Raw genomic sequence first — 19,590 nt, 5'->3', positions numbered from 1 at the left:
TATTAGAAACATTAGTTGAGTGTTTTTAGTATAAAATGGTCAAAGTCCCTCTTTTTGCTCCTCCCCTCACCTGTGGATGGGCGGTGCTGTTACCGTGGTGACAGCTTGGATGTGTTTCAGTCCTGCCTGGTTATCACTGCAGGAATCTTTCACATTTATTACAGGTAATAACTCTGATTTTTCTGTGTATTATGAACCAAATGTATCCTGATACACACAGAGATGGATGAGCAGAGGTCACATGATGAAAGAACAAACATGGAGTCTTTGATTTATTTAGATATTTATTGATGAATGCAAACAAACCGGACACTGAACCATCGTCCAGCAGAACAAACCTGATCACATGACCTGCTGACCCAAACAGTGCAAAGCTCCATGGCAACAACAACAAACAGCCTCACATATGTTAGCAGAGGCTGTTAGAAGCACAGAGTCTTTACAGTCTTTCTCCTGTTTGGACACAGATCTCTGCACATCTTCATCACAGTTCCTCACAGACGTGCAGAGTGTGTGGATATCAAAGCTAAGTTTCCACCATGTTTGTAGTCTGTACTGGGACTCATGGAGCATCTCTCTATGAGCACTCAGTGCTTTAAACAGTGAGTCCCAGTTTAACCAGCAGCCTTCACACCACACATCACACAGACATGGAAACTTCAAACCTCAGACTGAAGACACCATCAGAAATAAACAGATTGTGATGAAGATGAAGAACTGGACCAGTTTGCTGTGGTTTCATCTGTTCCTGTCAGAAATAAGAGTCTGGCAGCACTTTGCTCTCCTTCCACATGTTTAAGGAGGAAGTGAAGAAGAGCGAGTGAGTCGTCTTCCTCTGTGGGCCCAACATCAGGCAGCAGCCACGTATTTTTAAAAACCCAGCACACTGCTTCAGAAACACTGAGTCCAGGTGACCAGAGTCATGTGATCAGTGAGGTCTTCACTCAGGACGTCACTGCTTCAGGACCTGATTCAGAGGTTTATAAGGACGTGGATCATTGGTGCTGATGTTGTGTGAGAGCTGGTGAACCATGGGGAACATAAATAACAACCAGGCCATCAGCAGTTCTACCCCCAGCTCTAACACCTACATAATACACTATACATATAGTTATTGTTAAGGTTCAAATATTGAGGAAGGAGACTACAAACAACCAGGTCCAGAAGAGCTTGGTCAAACAATTGATTTTAATGAACACAGGCGTGGGGGGACCAGCGCCGTACGCAGACAGCGCTGATCTCCGACTAATCAAAGCATAAACAGATATTTTATACCATCGGGGTTTGAATTTAATGACGCCCCTTCAACGTCACACAGATACATACATACATACGTCAAATCAAAACCACAATGACTTTTAACACAGTTTGAAAAGAACATTATCTCTATCTTCATGGCAGATGTTTCCTGTCAACCTTTTGACTGCCGCTTCTCCAAAACCACAGACCATGCTCTGCAGTAAGATACCACTTCTGCACGCCCGCAGTTGCAAGCAAACATGATTAACCTCTCACCTATAACTGAATGTATCTACTATGTGTGTGTGTGTGTGTCACGACCTCACTTGGCACTCTGTGTCACCTCTCACCTACTAACACTCGCAGTCACAGAGGCCACTCTCACATGTGTTAGCAGTTTACTAAAACTATATATGTAGTATATTGAATAAATGTTTTAATCAAGAACCTCTACTAGAAGCTTAATAAAAGAATATAAAAGTATAAAAGATAATAATGAACAACCTGGTTATTCAAATAGCATCATCCAAACAGCTCCTCAGAATCAGCTGCACTTACACTCTGCTTTTAGTTTCACTTTTGCAAAAGCACGCTCTGCAAACCTGCAGTTTCCTGTCAACACTTTGCACAGAGTGGACTCAGAATCAACAGAATCAGCCCATACACACTTAAGATTATAACAAGCATTCAAAAGCATTTAAGATCATAGATTCAACTCAACAGTTTAAAGTGGTTATAACTGCACCTGTAGTAAAGGCTAATTGGGTACCAAAATGTTTAAACATCTGAATGCAATATCAATGCTGTAGATTATATTATTAATGCAATGGTAATGATGATGATTATTAACAGTAGCAACAAAATAATTTCCCTGATCTCCACATTATATAGGTTATAGTATGTTCTATATAAACGTAGCTGAAGCAGTTTCATTTGTAGCTTCACGCTGCACTTCACATGTTTGTCCACCAGATGGCAGCACAGAGGCCTGTGTTGGAAAGCTTTGAGTAATGAAGCGTTTTCAATCCAAGCTTCAGAAAGCTTCATGTGGTCATCAAGGAAGCAACCAGGAAATATCTGCTGTGTGTAAAAACAGCAACACAAGAATCCAGGATGAAGACAAGAAACTCAAAGCTCACAAAACAGGTGGAGCTAATTTTGTGACGTGTTTCTGTAAAAACACCACAGAAGTGAATCATCAAAGTTTCCATGTGAGCTGATGATGCTGCTGCAGAGTTTCTGTGAACCTCCTGTGACCCCGCCTCCTCATACAGAGACATCTGATTGCTCTTCAAACTGCATCACGTGGACACATGTGATTGTGTGTTGTAGTATTGATCCCAATGCTGGTATCAGTCCTGGATCAATAACACTGGATGGATGCGTTCAGCATGGAGCCCCTGAGCTGTGTTACAGACAAACATGGAAACTGACAGGTCTGTGTCATTCACAGTCTGTAACACTTCTAAACAACAGAGGCTGACCCAAGTGCCTCAGAGCCAGGCACGCTCACATCACAGCTCTCTAAATACAGTGGGGCAAAAAAGTATTTAGTCAGCCACCGATTGTGCAAGTTCCTCCACTTAAAATGATGACAGAGGTCAGTAATTTGCACCAGAGGTACACTTCAACTGTGAGAGACAGAATGTGAAAAAAAAATCCATGAATTCACATGGTAGGATTTGTAAAGAATTTATTCGTAAATCAGGGTGGAAAATAAGTATTTGGTCACCTCAAACAAGGAAAATCTCTGGCTCTCACAGACCTGTAACGTCTTCTGTAAGAAGCTTTTCTGTCCCCCACTCGTTACCTGTATGAATGGCACCTGTTTGAACTCATCATCTGTATAAAAGACACCTGTCCACAGCCTCAAACAGTCAGACTCCAAACTCCGCCATGGCCAAGACCAAAGAGCTTTCGAAGGACACCAGGAAAAGTATTGTAGACCTGCACCAGACTGGGAAGAGTGAATCTACAATAGGCAAGCAGCTTGGTGTGAAAAAATCAACTGTGGGAGCAATCATCAGAAAATGGAAGACATACAAGACCACTGATAATCTCCCTCGATCTGGGGCTCCACGCAAGATCTCATCCCGTGGGGTCAAAATGATCATGAGAACGGTGAGCAAAGATCCCAGAACCACACGGGGGGACCTGGTGAATGACCTGCAGAGAGCTGGGACCAAAGTAACAAAGGTCACCATCAGTAACACACTAAAACGGCAGGGAATCAAATCCCGCAGTGCCAGACGTGTTCCGCTGCTGAAGCCAGTGCATGTCCAGGCCCGTCTGAAGTTTGCCAGAGAGCACATGGATGATACAGCAGAGGATTGGGAGAATGTCATGTGGTCAGATGAAACCAAAGTAGAACTTTTTGGTATAAACTCAACTCGTCGTGTTTGGAGGAAGAAGAATACTGAGTTGCATCCCAAGAACACCATACCTACTGTGAAGCATGGGGGTGGAAACATCATGCTATGGGGCTGTTTTTCTGCCAAGGGGACAGGACGACTGATCCGTGTTAAGGACAGAATGAATGGGGCCATGTATCGTGAGATTTTGAGCCAAAACCTCCTTCCATCAGTGAGAACTTTGAAGATGAAACGAGGCTGGGTCTTCCAACATGACAATGATCCAAAACACACCACCCGGGCAACAAAGGAGTGGCTCCGTAAGAAGCATTTGAAAGTCCTGGAGTGGCCTAGCCAGTCTCCAGACCTCAACCCCATAGAAAATCTGTGGCGGGAGTTGAAAGTCCGTGTTGCTCGGCGACAGCCCCAAAACATCACTGCTCTCGAGAAGATCTGCATGGAGGAATGGGCCAAAATACCAGCTACTGTGTGTGCAAACCTGGTAAAGACCTATAGTAAACCTTTGACCTCTGTTATTGCCAACAAAGGTTATGTTACAAAGTATTGAGTTGTATTTTTGTTATTGACCAAATACTTATTTTCCACCCTGATTTACGAATGAATTCTTTACAAATCCTACCATGTGAATTCATGGATTTTTTTTTCACATTCTGTCTCTCACAGTTGAAGTGTACCTCTGGTGCAAATTACTGACCTGTGTCATCATTTTAGGTGGGGGAACTTGCACAATCGGTGGCTGACTAAATACTTTTTTGCCCCACTGTAAGCCAGTTTCAAAATAAGAGCTGAAAGCTGTGTTTGCTTGTGTTAGCTTATTATTGTGGAGACTAACATTCAGTGATCATGTGTTCAGACTCATAATGATTACTCTCAGAAATCCTGATCTTTGTATTTACTGTGTGTTGGATCAATAACTGAGATTCATGGTATCACACAGCTGTGCTGCTGCTGATGTCAGCACATCTGGAACAATACGAGGTATCTGCTACCAGACTGAGCAGGACGTGAGACCTGTGGACTGTTTAAAGCTGTCCCTCCACAGCTCACTCAGACCTGATCCACACCTCAGTGATATTCTCTGACTTCCTCAGTAGAGACAGAAACCATTCAGATCTGGGACCATCAGCTGACTGATGATGTCACACAGACTGTGTTTTTCAGGAACAGTGATTCTGATGTGAGCCTGCTAGCTGACAGCAGACCTGATGAAAGCACATGTTCACATCTGTGAGGACAGACTGGACTCTTTGACTGCACCTTGGTTCTCCTCAGAGGTCTGTACAGGAGCATGTCCACCCCCACTGAAGATCTCAGTGACTGTGAAACATAGAAAGCTGCTTGTGTGGCCTCTGCCTCACATGTAGATACAGCTACAGGTTTCTCTGTCAGTCAGACTGAAACAGTGTCCTGATGCTGCATCATTCAGCTCTGTGCCCCAGTCAGCATCACTGGGAGCTACCAGTGTTTCTGCCCTTTTCCTGTAACACTACACTCAGCACAGGCTCAGCTGGTATCCAGTGTTGGACTTTGGCTTCAGCTGCTGTGATAGATCCTCTAACATAGATCAGCTCTGCTACATGTTGTTAGATAAGTGCAGCTGCTGTCATGTCCTGATGTTTCTCTGGCTCAGCAGCTTCTCCATCAGAGGTTCACATGGAGCTGATCCAGTATCTCCAGTAACTGTGTTCTGTGCCTCACTGGTTCATCCTTCTGTCTGTGTGACGTCAGTCAGATGTTGAAGTTAAACTCTGTAATCTTCACTGTGTCACAGAGTTCAGTGAGTCCCGTTATTCACAGTATCAATCAGATCATCAGAGAACAGCTGATCAGCAATCAGTGGTGCCAACAGCGCCTCCTGTGGTGAGAGGATGCAATAATGCAATGTAGCATTTTTCCACTCAACACTTGCAGTCATGGAAACTGTCTGTTGGATCTGTGTGACGTTGCTTTCTTGGTTAGAGTTCCTCACAAATGTCCAGATGATTCTTCTAATGAGGCGTCGACCATGTTTGCAGCTCTTTGGAAGAAAACGTCGCCCTTTGCCATCCTTACTTTTCTTTGACTTCTTCAAATGCAGCTGAACTCCAGCTGGTATTTTCTTGGACTTTGCAGCTGTTTCTGGTCATCAGTTCATTCCTGCAAACCTCTGAAGCTGAACAACAATGATGCTGCATTGCTGGCTGATCCCAAAAGGTTGATTCTGTTCATCTGGACGTTTTCAGAAACGTTTGCTCACTGATCAGGTGACTTCTTCAGTCTCAGCTGACTGCAGCTTTACAAGCTTACAAACAGCACATTTGCACAATGACTGAAAGCAGCAGCACCTGATATATATGATACTAATATAATACATATACATATATAATCCATACTAATGATGAAGGAACTGAGCTCACAGTCCATTGTTCATTCAGTGAACTACTCAGTTTATTTTGGGCCTCAGAAATGCTCACTCTGTTTGTACATCACTGTCAGCAATAGACTCATTCTGCTGTGTGGACAGGAACACATGTGACATCACTTCCTGTTTGTTTGTGACTGAAGAAGTTTACAAGGAATCATTTAGAAGAGTTTCAAACATCAACTGATTGAATCCATGAATCTGAAAACGTGTTTGTGAGTGAAAGAGACAGACATGTACAGACTGAACTATCTGTTCAACAGTCAGAGTGTTTCTGTAACAGGAGACACTCTTTACACTCCACTCAGCACAGGGACACTGAGGAACCAGGATAGAACCTAAACCCAGGATAAAGAGTTTGAGTGAATGTGGTGTTGAAGGTGTGGAGGTGGATCAGAGTGTCAGAGGAGACTCTGTAGAAGGACAGAGTGCCAGCAGGACAGTCCACATACACTGCTGCTCTGTTAGAGACAGAGGAGGAGGAGGAGGAGGAGGAGGAGATGGATGTGTAGCTGTTATTGTGCCAGACAGACTGAGGACCATCATCAGAGCAGCTCAGACTCCAGGACTGATCATTGTTTCCAAACACACAGTCACTGCCTCCTTTCCTTCTGATGCTTCTGTAACTCACTGATATATAAACCTCTCCTCTCCACTCGACCTCCCAGTAACAGCGACCAGTCAGACCATTTCTACACAGCAGCTGAGTATTAAAACCATCAAATCTGTCTGGATGATCAGGACATGACTGAACCTTCTCCACATGTGTCACCTTCCTGTTGTTGTCAGACAGTTGGAGCCATTTGTTCACTGTGTTTGTGTCGATTGTGAGTTGACAGGAATCTGATGGAGAGAACAAACACAATCCAGCTGCAGTTATTGATCCATCATCTGTTCATTGATTGACACTTTGATGATGACTCCTGACATGATGAAGATGGTTGAATGTGTGCTGCTTTGTTTTCATGAATCCCATTAAAAACACACTTACACTTCCTCAGACCTGGTCTCAACCATCGGACTCCAGCAGGCTCCACCCTGAAAGGAGGAGGGGGGTCAGAGCAGCACAGTCAGCATGCACACATGGACATTACATGGCTCTCACACACACACTGTTACACACTGAGCTCAAAGCTCGGCTCCACTGTTTTATTCAAAGAAATCTACATTTATTTATCAGCACATTTAAAAACAGCTTGAGCCAAAGTGCTGCACAGAGTAGAGAGAAAATAGGAAACATACACAGTAATGACTATAAAGACTGGTCAGGATTGAAAGCTACAGAGTACAAATGTGTTTCCAACCGGCTTTTAAAAATGTCCAGTGTTGGTGACGACCTGATGTGAAGGGCGACTGTTCCAGAGTTTGGCTGCAGCCATCGATAAAGCTCACCTCTGTTTTTACGTCTAGTTCTGGTCAGAAGCTGCTTATCTGCAGACCTGAGGGCTCCACTTGGATTCTTTTGTTAAAGAGAGATAAGATGGAGCCAATCCATTCACAGATTTAAAGACAACCAGATCTGGAAGTGGATTCTACCACGTACTGGTAACCAGTGGAAAAAGCTGGTGATGGGTCGTCTAGCACAGACCCACCGCTGGAACCAGACAATTGATGAGGGAGAGAACTGTGACAGCGCCGTTCCTTCACTTGACCTCAGTCGCTCTCGTCTGCTCCCTCGTAACACTGCTCTTTATTGAGCTTACATGAATATGCACAAGTTCATTATGACGTCTTACACAGGTATGAACAAAGAGTACCAGTCTGTGCATAGTGTGTGTCTGTGTGTGTCTGTGTGTGTGTGTGTGTGTGTGTGTCTGTGTGTGTCTGTGTGTGTCTGTGTGTGTGTGTGTGTGTGTGTGTCTGTGTGTGTGTGTGTGTGTGTGTGTCTGTGTGTGTGTGTGTGTGTTCCAGATGTGACCCTGTGACCCCAAAGCTGGTGCTAAGAGTCCAGCGGTCCCCCTAACAAAGGGCTCTTATACTTAACCAGACACAGAGCAGGTGTCCTCCTACACCAGGGGTCTCAAACTCGCGGCCCGCGGGCCAATTGCGGCCCGCAGGACGATAGTTTTTGGCCCCACCTTAATATGAAAATGTAATGTTAGTTTGATAATGTATGACACTTTACAGTGTTGTGGGCGGAGCTGAATTAACCCACCAATCAGGGTGGGATATGGATCTCAGGGGACACCAGCCGGGCTTGATGCAAGCAGGGAAACATTTCTCAATGAGTCAAAGTTCCAGCAGCGTTGCCCTGGAGTGTTTCTTTCTTTCCTGTGCCTGGCTGGCTTCCTCCTTTCTATTGGGCAAACGCCGACATTCGCCCCAGCGCGCTGCGTTCACAACACTTCAAAAAAAGTTGTTTTTTTAAGTTGCTGCCCAGCGGGACATTATACGTATATAGATTTATACACACGTCAGTGGGATTTAAAGTTATTTTTCCACAGAGAGAGATCTCATATGAACTCTCACAGTGATGCGTAGGCGGCGGGATAAAAGAAAAGTCATGAACTCAATGCAGCCCAATTTAGTCTGCAGTCACATAGCGACACCTGTTCATCGGCAACAACAGTCCCCGGTAACCCGGACTAATTATAGGGTCGCACCGTAATTTGTGGCTCCATGTTTTTATTTGCATCACTGCGTTTGCATTGCAGCAAACATGAACATTACATATATTTCAATATAATGTAAAAGCAGTCAAAACAACTAACATCAGAAACAGCTGATGTTATTTGTTATATGTCACGGTGTCATTTCCGCTTCTTTCTCCTGTAACAACAGCCCGGCGCCGTGAGCAGTCGCCTTTTTTGCGCTCGCTATCCCTGCACTTTCTACCATCTGCAAACGCCACGGTGTTCGTGTCGTCATGAAAGACATGAACATCGAGCGTAAAAACAAAGGAGACTGCTACCGGCTTTTTATCTGCCGATCGCCGTGCTACGGTTGCAAGAAAAAGAAGCAGAAATGACGTTCTCTACGCGTTGAGACGTTCCCCGTCCGTCGGCTAAACGCTTGATTGAAACTTCAATGCGACAGTGACACCAAGTAGAATTATAAATGTCACATAGCCCCAAACATGTCTTTTTCAAAGCCTGCGGTGAAGAGAAAGGTTGGTGATGAGCACCGACAATTTCAGGAAAAGTGGGAAATGCAATATTTCTTTGTTGAGCACAGGGGCACCCCGACCTGTCTTATTTGCACAGAGAAAGTTGCGCTGCACAAGGAATACAATTTGAAACGTCATTACACAACTAGACATGCTGAGCTGGATGCAAAATACCAGGGAGACGAGAGAGCGAACCGGGTTGCCAGTCTTAAAACAGATCTACTGAGGCAGCAAGATTTCTCCAAGAAAGCAACCAAAGAGAATAATGCAGCAGTCGGAGCCACGTGGTTAGTGAGATGATTGCTAAAGCAGGGAAGCCATTCACAGAAGGTGCATTTGTCTAAAAGTGCATATTGCAGGCTGCAAATATAGTCTGTCCGGGAAAGAAAGGTCAGTTTAGCAACATCAGCCTTTCTGCCAACACCGCAGCAGATCGCATTTCTGACCTGTCAAGTGACATTTATGACCAACTGTGTGAGAAAGCCAAATGTTTCAGTGTATACTCAGTCGCTCTTGATGAGACCACAGACATCACCGACACTGCCCAGCTCCCAATGTATGTCCGTGGTGTTGATGACAGTTTTGAAGTGATGGAGGAGCTGCTCACAGTAATGTTTAGTTAGTAAAGTTTATGGGCCCTGTTAGAATCAATATTTCATTCTCATTCTGTTGTTTGAGAACAATAACAGAAAAATGTGCACTTGAGAACAAATTTATTGTGAATTCAGCTGTGAATGTAGAGTTTGTCATTATTTAAGCTTCCATTTCCAAATGTTAGCTGACACTTTATTAGGTACACTGGTATCTATCTCAGGTACACCTGTGACCTAAATGTTCCTGCAAACAGACTCCTTGGAGACCCCCTACATAAATATCCATGTACTATCCAGCTAGACTAGTGTGTCTGACCCTGAAAATATTCCTGCATGTGTGATTGTTCATGTCTCATCTGCAGGAAACAAACAGGAAGTGAGTGAAGGACACAGGAAATGTTTCCAGCTCTTCCTCCTCTATCAGACATTCTCTCCATACCTGAGAGTGTCCAGTCTCCAGCCTGGATCCTTCAGTCCAGCCGACAGCAGCTTTATTCCTGAGGGACCTGGATGATTGTAGCTCAGGTCCAGCTCTCTCAGATGGGAGGGGTTGGAGCTCAGAGCTGAGGCCAGAGAAGTACAGCCTTCCTCTGTGATCAGACAGCCTGACAGACTGCAGACACACAAAACAACAATCAATCTGTCAACAATCGTTTTCTCTTTGTCACAATAACATCTATCCATTTACATCCATTCAATGTAACTTTATTTAAAAGTGACAATTCCCAATGGACAACAACAGTCATCTGAAGCTGTTTAACAGTGTAAGGTAACAGCCTCCAATATCAGAGAGAAAGTCCCAAACATCAGACAATTGTGGAGATACAGAAATTCTTTTATTGCTGCCATATAATCTTCATCATTATAACTGCATTAATAATGTTCTTTACAGCATTATTCCATCTAATAATATTTCTCACAGTATTGATATTGCATTAAAGTTGTCTATTGAACATGTTCATTTGAGGATCCTTCAATTATGTTAACTCTTATTACAAGTACGGTCAGAAGTATTTCATACACATTGCATATTTGTGCTTATGTCGAGTTGATGTTCGGTTCATTAAGGGTCTTAAGCTTCACTGGCGTGACTGTCCAGGTGATCCATGCTGAGGGAAACTAGAACAGGATGATTGCATGGATGCTTACAATACATATAATCTAGGAATGTGTCAGGCCTGAGGCCTTAACTCATTTGGTGTCTCACTATATTTTACTCTACTTGGCAACAGATGACCAGAGTCAATAATTAGCCCCAGAGACCCTGAGGGCTTGAAGTTTATTACCTTGTATGGAAGGTGTTACAGAAAAGAGAAGTTCTATGTCTGTTTATAGCCGTTAAAGATGTACAAGATGTACCATTAACTGTGACTAATGTCTGGAACATATTTTACTCTGACTATTTTTATTGACGCCATGGGGGGGCGTGTACCCCACTGCTTTGTAAGTGTCCACAACATGTATTTTTGTCAGAAGACATAGGCTGATGTTTTCTCCTGTGTGTTAATAAACTCATCGTTTGATTGCACTTCTCTGGGGCCTCCGTGGTTTGTCTCACTGCTCTACATTGATAGATTTCGCGACACAATCCACTGTGAGCAGCACTTGGTGATGGTGGGAAGAAGAACTCCCTTTGACACAAAGATCCTCCCAGTGAAAACAGGCTCCAGGAGGAGCATCTACCATGACTGGTTGCAGGGTGAGGGGAAAGAGAAGAGATGAGCTCAGAGAGACAAGAACAAAACAGAGAGACAAAAGTTAAGGACATGCAGTAGTGACATATAAAAGCATCAGGAGTGAAAAGAGGGGAGAAGAAAGCAGAGCATCATGGGAAGTCCACCAACAGCCTGAGCCTATAGCAGCATAACTAAGGGATGGTTCAGGGTCACCTGATCCAGCTCGAACTATAAGCTTTATCAAAAAGGAAAGTTTGAAGCTGATCTTCAAAGTAGAGAGGGTGTCTGTCTCCTGAACTCAAACTGGGAGCTGCTTCCACACCCAGTCCAACATAGCCAGGCTGAGTCGTTAGATTAGTCCAACGTAAAGTCAGAAAGTCATTACTGATGTCATATTTTAGTGCAAATGTAGAAAAACTGTCCAAAAGTTATTTCTAAATCTGATATTAAACAGTTTAAATGGTGAAAAAAGCTGTAAAGAAAACAGAAAGAGTCAATAAAAGCCTCTTTAGAGGGTCACCAGTTTAAAACTCAGACATTTAAACTGGTGATTCTCCTTCTCTGCTCCATTTCCTCTCTAGACTTCCTGTTGCTAGGAGGGATTTGATTGGCTGAACGTCCTTTTAACCTTTCTTTAGTTCTTTGGGTGCTAATCAAAGAGGAAAACACACGAGTCATGTGACGTGACATAAGGAGCGCTCTGATTGGTTGGGATTGACAAACTATGGTGCTGTTTGCAAGCTTCGCTTTGCAGAGGTAAGAAAATCTCTTAGATAGCGACGAGACGCTCCACAGTGACATTTCCACACTTTGGAGCTTCTGAAGTGCAGATGTTTGGAAACGCTGCTCCAACGTGTGGTTCAAACACTCAGATCACGTGACCTCAGCTGCCACAGGTGGCATACCTGCTGCTTCCATGTTAGCATGTTAGCTCCAACAGGTGGTCAGTGTGAGAGCAGAAGATGATATCAGTGACATCCAAACAAGGAAGGAAGAGACTGTTGAAGGCAGCGAGCTGTGACTGCTGTGAACAGTGTCCTCACACTATTTTCTCCCTGTGTCAACATACATGCTTCAGCTGCAACACACCACAAACACCTTTATACAACTAAATATACTGAGAGCACACTGCTGTGGTTGCTCTGGTAACCATCCATATATCCAGATGTTTGGGGCCGAGTCTGCTTCCTCATCCTTGGTTCAACCCTCAAAGTCTGATGTGTTTTTTTGTGATTTGGTTTTATTTGTTGTTCTATACACTGTGAAACAAAGCTAGAAGCCCCTGTGGTACAGTGGGGGACTCAAACCCAGGACCCAACCTGCTCCAACAACAGTCAGAAGGATTTTGTTAAGTCTCATTTTCTGTTCATTAGGAAAACATCAATAATGAAGAGCACATGTTTATAGAAGCACATTCAGACCAATGACAACAGTCCATTCACACTGCCCTCCACCTTTTTAAATGTGAGTAAACACATCATGGTTCTGGTGCTGATGTGGTATCAGGGACAGGTGATGATTTTGAACTCAGTCTGAGGTTTGATTACATTGAACCTGCACTGCTTTATCCTGTTTATGACACATTTATACCCAAAGTCTCAGCTGGATGACAAAGAACGAGGAAAAACACATTTGTTGAGAGAATTGTTAACAAATGTGGTGAGAGTGTTGTAATAGTTACAGACAGAACTATGATTTATTTATTTAAATGCATTCCAGGACGTTTTTTACTCACGCTATGTCTCTTCCACGATGTTATTTTTCTCTCCTACAACGTACGTTACAATTACATTAGCATGACCATTTATCCAAATTAGGCGATGACATCATTTAGCGACTTGCAGCGACTTTTAGGACAGCCAATAGCAATTTTCCTTACTGAGGAATTGGCAACACCAGGAGCAGTGGGTGGATGACAGCATCATCATGAAGGATCAGTGTGAGAACACATCATCATCCACAAAGAAAACCAGTCTGCGTGTCTGACGCTCTTGTTAGAAAGACGCAGTCGCAGCTTGTGGGTGCAGTTAGCTGGTTTGCTAGTTAGCTGCTCTGCTAGTTAGCTGCTCTGCTAGTTAGCTGGGAGCTAACTCACTCGAACATTTGATGCTAAACTGTCTAAACTGTGTGAGCAGCATTCATTGCTGCTCTGCGTTACTCTCCAGCCTCTCTTTCACTTAGTCCTCTCAGTTTTTTCCTCCTTACAAACTAGAAAACCTTCTTTTTCAGCTTCTCCTCCACACCCGAGCTGTGGCTAAGGTGCTACCAGCACGCAGGCTCGGTGTGTACAAATTCATGGGCTGCATCCTCCTGAGGACACATTTGTAGACCGATTACGTCACAGCGACGCACCGAAGGCTGTCCAAATTCCTCTGAATGCAGCCGACAAATGCGTCCTCCTTTCCCCGAATTTGAAGGATGGGTCGGGTGTGTCCTTCGTGGCCCACCATATCCCAGAATTCATAGTGCGGCCCAGCCAAACTCCAGCTTCCAGTAATGGCGACCGCTACTAAGTTTTAAAATTACTCTTATTAATCTTCCTGGGTCACAAAATAAACTTTTAACATATTTTCAGGGGAGAATGTGGGTGTGTAAACTTCAAATATCTGCTCGGTTTATCAAGATATCGCATATTTGCAAAAGTGCTTCGACGTTTTCGGAGACGTCTGTTACCCACCAACTCGATAGCTAGTCGAGAGCTCGAGGGTCACTGAAGCCGCAGAGAACGGCACAACTCCCGGCACATCATTTTCAGATCACCGCGGACTTTCGCTACTCAGGTTAAAAGTAATATTAGTAACATATGACTGAATCTATATCTCACTTAAAGCTTTCTGTAAATGAAAGAATCAGTGAAAATGAGGCGCTTCAGCTGATTTTAAACAAAAACACTGAACATAACCTGATCCAGACCAGGTTATTGGTTCAGCATCAGTAACCACGGTGATGTAGCCAGGTAGAAACAGAGCTAGACAGACAAACATTTATGCTCACAATCACACATCTCCAGTTAACCCAGCATGCATGTTTTTGGACTGTGGGAGGAAGCAGAGAACCTGAAGACAACCCACACAGGCCACACTATCACTCTTATTTACAGAATTATAATCTAATTAGATGATAAAGTAATAAATTATTTGGTATTTTAATGAAAATACATTTTAAGCAATAGCTTATAAGTCAACAATTATAGTTAAAAAAAGTGACAAATCAAACAGTCAATAAAACCTTCTACAGCTGAAACTAATGTAGACAATGTTGGGGTAAAAATCAGAGACGATAACTACCAAAATAAAACAGGAAGTGGATAACATTGAAGCTCACTTTAAGCTCAACAGTCAAATTCTGTTTTGTATTAATCTATTGTTTTGAATTTTTGTTTACATTTTATGTTTAAGTGAGGTAATGAGTCATATCACTATGACCAAATATATATTTCATCTTTTCAGTCAGAAATAATCAATTGATCATATTTTTATTACTAAATGTTTCTGAAAATAAATTTCTGATATCTGAACAAACAGCTCTGTAAAAACCTTCAGCATACAGGAATCGAACTAGAAGGTTTGGTGGATGAAGCACTGCTAAAATAAAGATTTTGGACTCAGAGGAGCAGATGGGACATTTCATTGCAAATGAAAGACAGAAAGTAAACAAATATCACTAAAAACCCCAGACACTAATTTCTACATTAAGACTTTTTTAAAAATCAATTTCCTGTTTATGCAGTAATAGAAATCAGGTTTAACGTGATCATCATTGGAAAATTTTAAATCCTGACCTGAGAGTTTCCATTTTACAGTGTGGACTCTTCACTCCAGCAGACAGAAGCTTCACTCCTGAATCCTGCAGGTCAGAGTTACTCAGGTCCAGCTGTCTCAGACTAGAGGACTGGGAGCTGAGAGCTGAGGACAGAGCTTCATAGCCTCTCTCAGAGAGCTTACAGTGACTCAGTCTGAAAAATGACAGATAAACATTAAACAAACACTGTTATTAAGTTGCAATGAGGGTGCACTAAAGAGTTATTAGATTTAGCAATTAATCCTGTGTTTTTACTGAGAGTCAACAAATGGATGACGCTGACATTTGTTAACTGACAATGGTCAATCAATTCTGGTATTCTATTGCAAATGCCAATTGGGCTCCATGTGCCGGGCAGTGCATTAGCACCAAAGTAGCTGACATATTGATCAATAACTCTCTGCTCATTAAATTATCATAAAACTATTACAGAAGTTTAACTGACTTTTTTCCCATTTAGTGGATTCTTATTGGTTAATTCTGTCAATTGATGAAAAGCACAACATATCTTGATCTCACCTCAGAGTATTCAGTTTACAGTGTGGACTTCTCAGTCCTGCAGAAAGATACCTCACTGCTGGATCCTGCAGGTTGTTGTTACTTAGGGCCAGCTCTCTCAGTGTAGAAGACTGGGAGCTGAGAACTGAGGACAGAGCTTCATAGCCTCTGTCTGAGAGATCAGGGACACTCAGGCTAAAAAACAAAATAAAAACACAATTTGAAAAACTGTAATTTGATAACAAACTATTATCAAATGACAAGTTAAATGAACTCTCTGACCAGTTACAGAGACTCAGTCTGGGGGAACAGAAAATATTTTAAAAGTCCACGTAGTAAAGAGATTAGAAATGTGGCAGATGATTATAACTTTAGACTAAAAAGGTCCCTCTCGCTCATATATTTATTAAAACAAGAATAAACGCTCATCTTGATTTGCTTTGAATTTTTATTGACTTCTTATGCTGATTCATAAAGAATATGACTTCATCTGACCTGAGAGACTGAAAAACAATCAAGCATGCATGACTGAATCTGCCAGCAGCTGCAGATCCTTGGAGCTGTACTGGTGATGCTGATTGTAACATATAGAAGTGAACTCCTCTTCAGCTGAGCAATAAGACCAGAGGAGGAATGAGGGAGTTGATCACCTATGGGTCCATCACAGACTTTGAACATCTTCAGTCAGTACAGAATGATGCTGCGAGGCTTTTAACCAGCACATGAAACAGACTGGACATTACTCCAGTTTAATCTCTTCACACTGGTAACCAGTTCATTTTAGGCTTTATTTAAAGTTTTAGTCCTTACTTTAAGTCCCAGTCTATATTTCTGACTTTCTACAATCCTACAGCTCTTCTCACATCTGAGATCTTCCAGTTAAAGGCTGTTACTGGTCCCACTAACTCATTTATTCAGACTCTAGTATTCAGAGTGGCCTTTAACTAGTTTTAGGCTGTATGATGTTCAGTGTTTGCTGTTTAATGTTTTTATTGCCTGTTTCTATTGTAAAGCACTTTGTGGTTTTTCACCTGTGAAAGCTGCTGTATGAATAAAGTTTACTTACAGGATGATTCTGGATATGACTTTGATAAAAGCTGACACCCAGATATGTTTAAGACACTGACATTTACTGCTGCTATCAAACATTAACTATAATATACTGTATTTAGTGCTGATGATCATGTAAATAAATATGTTTAAGTTTTTAAGGGTCCATCACACATTACACTGTTTATGTTAAAAGTAAAGACATGAGTACAAATGTACTCACAGAGCTTTGTTGGAGGCTTTGACCACTGGCAACAGCCTCTGAAGAGCCTCCTCTGAAGCAGAGTATTTCTTCAGGTCAAACACATCCAGATCTTCTTCTGATGACAGTAAGATGAAGACCAGAGCTGACCACTGAGCAGGAGACAGATAACCTGTGGAGAGACGTCCTGATCTCAGGGACTGTTGGATCTCCTCCACTAGAGAACGATCATTCAGTTCATTCAGACAGTGGATCAGATTGATGCTTTTCTCTGCAGACAGATTCTCACTGAGCTTCTTCTTGATGTACTGGACTGTTTCCTGATTGGTCTGTGAGCTACTTCCTGTCTGTGTCAGCAGACCTCGTAGGAGAGTCTGATTGGTCTGCAGTGAAAGACCCAGGAGGAAGCGGAGGAACAAGTCCAGGTGTCCATTTGGACTCTGTAAGGCCTTGTTCACAGCACTCTGGTGGAGAGATTGAAGTTTTGGTTTGTTAAATAATTTAGATTTCTTGGAGGTTGTTTGTTTGTCTTCCAGCAGATTGAGTCCAGAGTTGATGAAGGTCAGATGGACATGAAGAGCAGCCAGAAACTCCTGAACACTCAGATGGATGAAGCAGAACACCTTGTCCTGGTACAGTCCTCTCTCCTCTTTAAAGATCTGTGTGAACACTCCTGAGTACACTGAGGCTGCTCTGATATCGATGCCACACTCTGTCAGGTCTGATTCATAGAAGATCAGGTTTCCTTTCTGCAGCTGATCAAAAGCCAGTTTTCCCAGAGACTCCATCATCTTCCTGCTCTCTGGACTCCAGTGTGGATCTGTCTCAGCTCCTCCATCATACTTGACCTTCTTCACTTTGGCCTGAACCACCAGGAAGTGGATGTACATCTCAGTCAGGGTCTTGGGCAGCTGTCCTCCCTCTCTGGTTTCCAGCACATCCTCCAGAACTGTAGCAGTGATCCAGCAGAAGACTGGGATGTGACACATGATGTGGAGGCTTCGAGCTTTCTTGATGTGGGAGATGATCCTGCTGGCCTGCTTCTTATCTCTGAATCTCTTCCTGAAGTACTCTTCCTTCTGTGGGTCAGTGAACCCTCTGACCTCTGTCACCATGCCAACACAGTCAGGAGGGATCTGATTGGCTGCTGCAGGTCGTGTGGTTATCCAGAGGCGAGCAGAGGGAAGCAGTTTCCCCCTGATGAGGTTTATCAGCAGCACATCCACTGAGGTGGACTTTCTAGGGTCAGTTAGGATTGTAGTTTTGTGGAAGTCCAGAGGAAGTCGACACTCATCCAGACCATCAAAGATGAACACAACCTGGAAGTCTTCAAAGCTGCAGATTCCTGCTTCTTTGGTTTCAGTAAAGAAGTGATGAACAAGTCCCACCAAGCTGAACTTTTCCTCTTTCAGCACATTCAGCTCTCTGAAAGTGAATGGAAATATGAACTGGATGTCCTGGTTGGCTTTGTCTTCAGCCCAGTCCAGGCTGTATTTCTGTGTTAAGACTGTTTTCCCAATGCCAGCCACTCCCTTTGTCAGCACTGTTCTGATTGGTTCATCTCTTCCAGGTGAGGCTTTAAAGATGTCTTCTTGTCTGATGGTTGTTTCTGGTCTGTCTGGTTTCCTGGATGCTGTTTCAATCTGTCTGACCTCATGTTCATCATTGACCTCTGCAGTCCCTCCCTCTGTGATGTAGAGCTCTGTGTAGATCTGATTCAGGAGGGTTGGGTTTCCTGCTTTAGCGATGCCCTCAAACACACACTGGAACTTCTTCTTCAGGGTGGATTTAAGGTTACGATGACAAACTGCAGCTTGAAGTTCTGAATGAGAAGAAAAATAAACACTCAATTCCAAAAAGAACTAATCTTTAAAACATGTTGCTCCATCTTCCATCTCTGGAAAATGTTCATTTATCCAGCAGCTTAAATCTTTAGATAAATCCTCTTACTGCTCTGCAGACGGTCAGCCAGCTCCTCCTGCTTCATTCTCCTCAGGAAGTCCACTGTGATCTTCACAAACGCCTCTCTGCTGCTGCTCCTCTGACTCTCTAAGCATTCTGGGTAATCTGGACTCAGAACCTTCTGGATCTTCTTCAGCTCGTTCTTCACAAAAGTGATGATGTTGTCCTCCAGCAGCTGGAACAGAATATTTATGAATGAGCCAATCAGACTGAAATCATGGAGCCAAACATCAGATCCATGTTGGACACACTGACGATCCACTGGTCTACAAAGAGCAGCATGGAGATGACTGTGAACAGAACAGATGTAACAGTAGTTGTTGTACATGTACAGACCATAAATATGGAGTCCAGCTGTGTTTGATGCTGCTGGGCAGACTGACCACTGGGAACCTCTGAGCTCTGCTGCTCCACTCTGTGGAGGAACCATGAAGGATTAGATCAACACAGGATAAAGATCCAGGAGTTTCTGCTCAAATAACTTCATCTGAATCAAGTCTGTCAAGTTTTAAACTCTCAGATTGTGAACATATCAGTAATTTTCAGTCTGTTTTCATGGACGTCCTTTCAGTGGTGATGTCAGGGATGATTTTGAAGAAGCTCATCAAACTGAACCATCAGCAGATCACTGCTCCAAAACCAGAACATGATCCGAGTCTCCCTCCACCACCAGAACACCAGCTTTACTAA

At 43.1% G+C, this 19,590-nt stretch overlaps 1 protein-coding gene across 1 annotated transcript; it reads right to left on the bottom strand.

Annotated features, from left to right (window-relative positions):
* Positions 1 to 9,613: 9,613 nt before the first annotated feature.
* Positions 9,614 to 19,140, bottom strand: LOC143416102 (protein NLRC3-like). Its single transcript, XM_076881482.1, has 6 exons — positions 19,111 to 19,140; positions 18,889 to 19,075; positions 16,960 to 18,760; positions 15,708 to 15,881; positions 15,169 to 15,342; positions 9,614 to 10,324 (listed from the first exon to the last, which is right to left on the bottom strand). The coding sequence occupies exons 1-6, from the start codon at positions 19,138 to 19,140 to the stop codon at positions 10,132 to 10,134; spliced, it is 2,559 nt and encodes an 852-aa protein (XP_076737597.1). The 3' UTR covers positions 9,614 to 10,131.
* Positions 19,141 to 19,590: the final 450 nt, after the last annotated feature.

This window comes from Maylandia zebra, unplaced genomic scaffold (genome assembly GCF_041146795.1).
Source record: "Maylandia zebra isolate NMK-2024a unplaced genomic scaffold, Mzebra_GT3a scaffold11, whole genome shotgun sequence".
Lineage (NCBI taxonomy): Eukaryota > Metazoa > Chordata > Actinopteri > Cichliformes > Cichlidae > Maylandia > Maylandia zebra.
The sequence above is the reverse complement of the archived record's forward strand: the minus strand, read 5'-3'. Positions and strand labels throughout refer to the sequence as shown.